Source organism: Empidonax traillii, unplaced genomic scaffold (assembly GCF_003031625.1).
Source record: "Empidonax traillii isolate 1590-97213 ecotype Southwest subspecies unplaced genomic scaffold, ASM303162v1 scaffold2257:size30270, whole genome shotgun sequence".
Lineage (NCBI taxonomy): Eukaryota > Metazoa > Chordata > Aves > Passeriformes > Tyrannidae > Empidonax > Empidonax traillii.
In genome coordinates, this window is record NW_020957450.1 from 23,305 (window position 1) to 30,270 (window position 6,966).

At 50.1% G+C, this 6,966-nt stretch overlaps 1 protein-coding gene across 1 annotated transcript in view; it reads left to right on the forward strand.

The window, feature by feature from the left end:
• LOC114071752 (histone-lysine N-methyltransferase, H3 lysine-79 specific-like) overlaps positions 1–6,250 on the forward strand; it is a 25,486-nt gene extending 19,236 nt beyond the window's left edge. Inside the window, exons 8-10 of the mRNA XM_027909609.1 lie at positions 2,047–2,126; positions 3,827–3,895; positions 6,093–6,250. Of these exons, the coding sequence (XP_027765410.1) occupies positions 2,047–2,126; positions 3,827–3,895; positions 6,093–6,250 (307 nt within the window). The remainder of the gene's footprint in view (positions 1–2,046; positions 2,127–3,826; positions 3,896–6,092) is intronic.
• The last annotated feature ends 716 nt before the right edge of the window (positions 6,251–6,966 follow it).

Here is a 6,966-nt window from a genome sequence, read left to right on the forward strand (position 1 = left end):
GAGGGAGCAAAAAGAGGGAGTAAATTTGTTAAAAGCCATAAAAGTCGTCTGTATTTTTAAAGCTTTGCATTCTTTCAGCCTTATGGGCAGAGAAAAAAAAAAAAAAACAAACAAACCAAAAACCAAAACACCCTCTTTATTTTTATATGACTTTCTGGGCCACCCTGTGATGTGGGGGAATGGAAGGCAGTTGGCAGAGAGGGCTCTGAAAGCCTTCAGTTGTGGCAATTCCTGGCCTGCTCCCAGGGGAATGCTTTAGGAGCAGGCCATGGAGGAGGCTGCTGATTTCTGCTTTGTAATGGGCCTTAATTCCTCCTGGAGGTGCCTTTTCATTTGGGGACAGGCTTGTCCTGGCCCTGCAGCTCCCTGGGGTTTGGCTTTGCTGCTGCTTATCCCAAGGGCAGCCTCCTCTGCTGCCTGGGCCACTTCCCTTCAATTTAGGGAAATTTTTAGGCCAGTTTTGGGCTGCAGGAGCTCTGAGTGCAGGGGGAGGTGTTTATTTGGGGTGATGATGCACTAATTGTGTGTCTCAGTGCTCTCCCCACACCTCACCCTGCTGCAGAATCCCGGGATGGGTTGAGTGGGAAGGACCTCAAAGCCCATCTCATCCCCAGGGTGCTCCAGCCTGGATTTGGGCACTTGCAGGGCTGGGACATCCCCAGGGAGTGATGATGGGAGCAGGACACGGCTCCCCACATCCCAGAGCCACATGGAATGAGCCCTGCAGGACCAGCATTCCCATGGCTGGGCAATTCCTGATGGGATCAGGGAGCTCTGGGCCCCCCTGCCCTGCACGTGCACAGCGAGTGCTGGGCCAGAAGCAGCACTGTAAACACACCCATCTGCAAGCTCTGGCTTCTCCCCTTCCTTTCCTGGATGTTTTCTACTCCCATTAATATGTTTGGCTCTTTTGCAAGGCCTCTTTTTTGGCACATGGGGAGGAGGAGGAGGAAGAAACCCCTGCTGGCTTTCCTTGTCAGGCAGGGTTTCCCAAATTTCCAAGTGCAAGGCGTAGCAAGAAGAGCTTTTTTTATTATTATTTTTTTTCCCCTTGGTGTATAAACATTTTCTTTTCATTGGTGGTTTTTCACAGCTTTGGCTGCTGCTCCTAAACTCCCTGTCCTTGTTGAACACGTTTCGTTTGGGGAGGCTCTGGCAGGGGGTGTTTTCCAGCAGACCTCTCACAAAGGAACCAGCTCTTCATGTGGAAACAAATGTGCCACAATGGCTCTTCATGGAACCCTGGAGTCTCCTGAGCTGGGAGGGACCCCCAAGGATCATCCAGCCCAACCCCTGGCCCTGCCCAGCACACCCCAACAATCCCCCCCTGTCCCTCAGAGCGTTGTCCAAACGCTCCTGGAGCTCTGGCAGCCTTGGGGTTATTTCTTTTTCAATCTGTGGCATTTTGTGTTTCTCTCTCAAACACGTTTATCCACATTTATTAACCCCTTTGTGGGGTTCTGGGCAGGTTTCTGTGTTTCCACGTGACTTTTTGTTCCAGGAGCCAAAACCCCCTCACTGGATTTTCTAACCTGGAAAGAAGGAACCGACTCCTCCCTTGGGCGTGAGGTGCTGGGCTTAGGACAGGACAAACATTGCTCAGGTGTCACTGTTTTATGGCACTCCAGGGAATTTACAGCTGGAAGAGGAACAGGTTGTGGACTCCCCATCCCTGGAAGTGTCCCAGGCCGGGTTGGAGCAACCTGGACTAGTGGGAGGTGTTCCAGCCCATGGCAGGGAGTAGAACTCAGGAGCTTTTTAAGGTCCTTCCCAACCCAACCCATTCCATGATTCTAAAACATATTTTGCATTTTTTACTGTAGTATTTTAAATGCAGGGGGAGAAGCAACAGGATGAAGTGGGGCTTGTTGAATGTTTTTAAGTGTAACTGCCCAGGCTGCAGGTGAAGCTGAGGGGCTCTTTGGGTCCCTGAGCAAGAGGAAGGTGTTTGTTTGTTTGTTGTTGTCACTGTCCCTGTGACATGGCTGGGGGTGGGGGTGGAATGTTCCTGGCTCCCTGTTCACTCACCTGACCTTTCCCTTGCAGTGTTATTTTTGTGAATAACTTTGCCTTCGGCCCCGAGGTGGATCACCAGCTGAAGGAGCGATTTGCCAACATGAAGGAAGGTAAATCCCTCGTGGGAGTGTTTTCGTCTGGGATTCCTGGTCCCTGTGGGAGCTGGGCTGGTTGAGGGGCTGTTCTGTGCCCTGGGGCCAAGTGTCTGCAGCACAGGGGTTATTTCTTGGGCTTTCTGCTTCCCACCCTAACACCTCCCTGGCTCCTTGGGGTAGGAAGACTGAGGAGCAGAGCTGGGCTGGGAGGAGCTGCTGGTCCTTCCTTACCTCCCATGGGAACCTGGAACATGCAACAGCCAAGGCCAGAATTCCTGGATCCCTGGGAGTGTCCAAGGCCACGTTGGACGGGGCTTGGAGCACCCTGGGCTGGTGGAAGGTGTCCCTGCCCATGGCAGGGGGTGGCACTGGATGGGATTTAAAGTCCCTTCCCACCCAACCCATTGCGTGATTCCTGGCTGCAGAGGCCCTGGATAACCAAGCTCTGTAATTCCATAGGAAATTCATTTACTGGGTTCTCCTATTTGAAGCTGTCACATTTAGTACTTGGTGTTAACTAATAAATAATGAAATAGGATTTACAGGCTGATAAAATGTGGGTGTTGCCCAGGGAAGGGAACAGAGCTTGGGAAGAGGCTGGAGCAGCTGAGGGAGCTGGGGGGGCTCATCCTGGAGAAAAGGAGGCTCAGGGGGGACCTTCTGGCTCTGCAACTCCCTGACAGGAGGGGGGAGCTGGGGGGGGGTTCAGGCTCTGCTCCCAGGGAACAGGGACAGGAGGAGAGGGAACAGCCCCAAGCTGTGCCAAGGGAGGTTTAGATTGGAGATTGTGGAATATTTCCCCATGGGAAGGGTTGTAAAGCACTGGCACAGCTGCCCAGGGCAGTGGTGGAGTCACCATCCCTGGAGTGTTCAAACATCCTGGGTGCTCCTTCAGAAGTGCCACAGCAGACTGGGGACACCCCCTGACCCCACCGTGGCCCTGCCTTGGCCCGGGGTGTCTTTTCTCTTTGCTCTTCACCACTGCTGTAAGCAGCAGTTTTGTTTGGCTGGGGCAGAAATGCCAAAAATAACTATTTCTGGAAAGAAAATAATGTGTGGTGTGAGCAAAGAATCTGTGGCTTCCCATGGCACAGCTTTGTGCTGAAATAAATAATGGGACTTTTGGGCTCTGGTGCAAACCATAAAACCCCCCAAATTAAGCTGTTTTCTTTAATTTTACTGGTTTCTTTTTTTGATTTTTTTTAAACTTCTTGAGGGGTGGCTTGAAAGCAGTGGCAAGCTGGGGATGGCGCAAGCACTTTTTACTGTGGGGAAACATTATTTCTCTTCCCAGAACGTGCCCAGGCTCTGCCTTGGGCTGAATGACCCCAAATACCCATGAAATGGAAATTATGGCCTTTGAATAAAAGGCCTTTGGGGGCTTGTGTATAAAAGATCCCAACCAGGAAGGAGATAATTGAAATTTCTTCAGATTGCCACTGAGAATCCACGTGCTCTCTCTTTTCCAAGTGTGTTAAATCTGTCATTTTAAAGTGATCCTTGAGGTGTCACCTCAAAGATTGACTTTCTTGGAGACTGTCAGAATGAGAATTAGCTAATTTATTCTTTTTAATGATGTACAAGTGGTACTTTTATGGGGCTGCTCTTCAGGGCTCTGTACCAGGTTATATTTAATAAGTGGTTATTTCTAGAACAAACAGTGGGGCTGACTTTGCTTTTCTTTTTTTATTTTTTTCTCCTTTTCTTTTTTCCAGGTGGGAGAATTGTGTCCTCAAAACCTTTTGCACCTCTAAATTTTAGAATTAACAGTCGAAACTTGAGTGGTATGGTTGTCCTTTCTATTGTTCGTTAACAGTGGGGGGGGTTTATTCATTATCTGAACGTGTCTGGGGTGGGATTTTGTTTCGTTATCTGGGGGTTTGTTGCTCTTGAGAGTTGTATAAACAAGTAGAAATAAATAAGTAGTTGAGTAAATAAGTGGAATTGTTAGGGCACAAGTGCCAAAGTGTCGGGGATTTGAAACCAAACTATATAAAAACCTCCCCCAGCACTGGAACAGACACTTCTGATGAGGTTTGTGCTGCTGGGTTTTGGTGTTTGGACCATCAGTGTGGCCCTGGCTGGGCAGCTGCAGAGAAATGAGGGGTTCAAGGGTGGGATTTGTTTCTTTGGCCACAAAGGAGCTGCAGGAGCTGTCAGGTTATGCTGTAGCTGATTAAACCTGGCCAGATGAACCCCACCAGTCGTGATTCCTGAGGCTTGGAGGTTCTGGAGCCAGGCTGGGAGAGCTGGGGGGGTTCATCTGGAGAAGAGAAGGCTCCAGGGAGAGCTGAGAGCCCCTTGCAGGGCCTAAAGGGGCTCCAGGAGAGCTGGAGAGGGACTGGGGACAAGGGATGGAGGGACAGGACATAGGGAATTGGTTCCCAGTGCCAGAGGGCAGGGATAGATGGGATATTGGGAAGGAATTCTTGGCTGTGAGGGTGGGGAGGGGCTGGGATGGAATTCCCAGAGCAGCTGTGGCTGCCCCTGGATCCCTGGAAGTGTCCAAGGCCAGGTTGGAGCACCCTGGGCCAGTGGAAGGTGTCCCTGCCCATGGCAGGGGGTGGGATGGGATGAACTTTAAGCTCCCTCCCACCCCAAACCATTCCATGAGAATTCCCTCCAGTGTTCACCTCTGAACTCCCCATGTGCAAGCTGAGCCAACAAAGCCCTCCCTGCCCTCCCCTCCCCGGGTCTGCTTTGCTGCCAACAGAGTTGTGACTCCAGCTTTGCCAGTGTTGTCCTTTGCAGGGACCTGACCTGCAGGGTTTTTTGGAGGGGTTAATGCCCCTTGGTGCTGGTTTTGCTTCTGAGCTGTTGGAAACTCCCATCGTTGAAATTGGGGTTGTTCTTTGCAGGGCTGGGAGTTGGACTTGGGGATCCCTGGGGGTCCCTTCCAGCTCAGCATATTCTATATCCATGAAATCTCTCAAGGAAAAGAAGGATCCAAGCTGGGCTTTACACATATTTACTGTGTCCAGTGCAGAACATTCCCTAAATTTACCCCCCTTATTTCTATATATAGAAATAGGTGATTATAGAGGTGGCTCAGCAAAAGGATGGGTAACAACTCCCACTAGCAGGAAAATCCCAAGGATTCAGATAAAAGGACGTGGGGAAGAAATCAGCTTTGTGTGCTGCAAACTGGGGAAAACTGTGGGAATAAATTTTAGGTCTTAATCCCGTCCTGTATTTGGGAAATGCCAATATCAAATGGAAATGTGCTGAGCCTGGGCCTTGTTCCATGGCCTGTCCCAAGTGACACTTCCAGGGAGATGTCCCCAGCCATGGCCAGTGTCCTGCACTGGAGGGAATGTCACTGGTGTCCTGATCTTAAATAATTTACAAAATACAGTGGGGAAGAAAAGCTTTAAGAAACACCATTTCCCTCAGTCCCAGCTTTGTCCTCAGCAGCTCCATCTGGAAGAAGAAATAAGAATGTGCAAAGAGTTGGACAAACAAAAACAGGCATTAAAGTGTGGTTAAAACTGGGGTTGAGGTTGCTGGATCCCAAACCTCGCTTTTGGCCTCTTCTGGGTAATTTCTGTTTAATTAGAAGCATTCCATGGTTTCTCCACGGGCTCAGGGGTTGTGGGGATGTTTAGGGCACATCCCAAAGCTGTTAATTGTGGAGAGCAGAACAAACAGAGGCAGTGAAGCAAACACAAACCATGTTTGTCCTGGTTTCCAGGGGCTGGTGATGTCCTGGGGCTGGGTCTGTCCCTCTCAGCCCTCCTGGCACACACGTGTTCCCCTGGAAAAGTTCTCCGAGCTCTCCTGCTTGCTGAAAGCTTGCACTGGGTTGTGATTTCAGACATAAAAGGTGGTTTTCTACATTGTGATGTGGCAACAGAATAAGAAACTCTGTCTAAACTCACTGCAGGGCTTTTCTTTAGGGTGGGAAACTGTAAGATTTTCCTTCTGTGACCTGGTGGTTTCAGCTGAGCAGAACTGAGGCAGCTTTTCCCTTTCTTCCCACAGATATTGGCACTATAATGAGAGTTGTGGAGCTGTCACCCCTGAAGGGATCCGTGTCCTGGACAGGGAAACCAGTCTCCTACTACCTGCATACTATAGACAGAACCATAGTGAGTATGGGAATGCTTTTCACGGTGCTTTGGGGATTTACAGACCTGTAAGACACCTACAGGGAGTGGCTGTGCTTGGCCTGCCTGTGCAAACCACCCTGCAGGGCTTTGGCTGCTCCACATTTTCCCTTTGGGTATGGCCAGGGCTGGGAATTCACTGGAGATTCACAGATGGAATTCCTTCTGCAGCTCCTCACGGTCCTGTGCCAGAACTTCCTCGTGGAGTAAAATCTCCGTCTCTGGTTCCTCCCTGTGCTCTGTGCTGCACAAACCATTCCATTTGGTCATGTCCAACCAGTAAATCCCAGTTTCAGGACCAGCCCAAGCTCCACAACAACACTGATGCATCCACTGTGTTTTGTTTTTTTTTTTTTAAATCAATTAAACAAAAAAACCGGTCTCTTACTACCTGCATGGTATAACTGAACCACAGTGAGCATGGGCAGCCTGGAGCAGCATTCCAGCTGCCCTTGGGAATGATTTTCATGTGCTTTGGGGATTTACAGACCTGTGAGACACCCACAGGGAGTGGCTGTGCCTGTCCTGGCTGTGCAAACCACCCTGTTGTTCCACAGCCCCTCGTGGGTATGGCCAGGGCTGGGAATTCCCTGAAGAGTCACAGATAAAACCCCTTCAGAATCCTGATTTTGTTCTGTCAGTCCCTCACTGAGTGAAATCTCTGTCTCTGGTTCCTCCCTGTGCTGCACAAACCATTCCATTTGGTCATGCCCAACCAGTAAATCCCAGTTTTAGGACCAGCCCAGGCT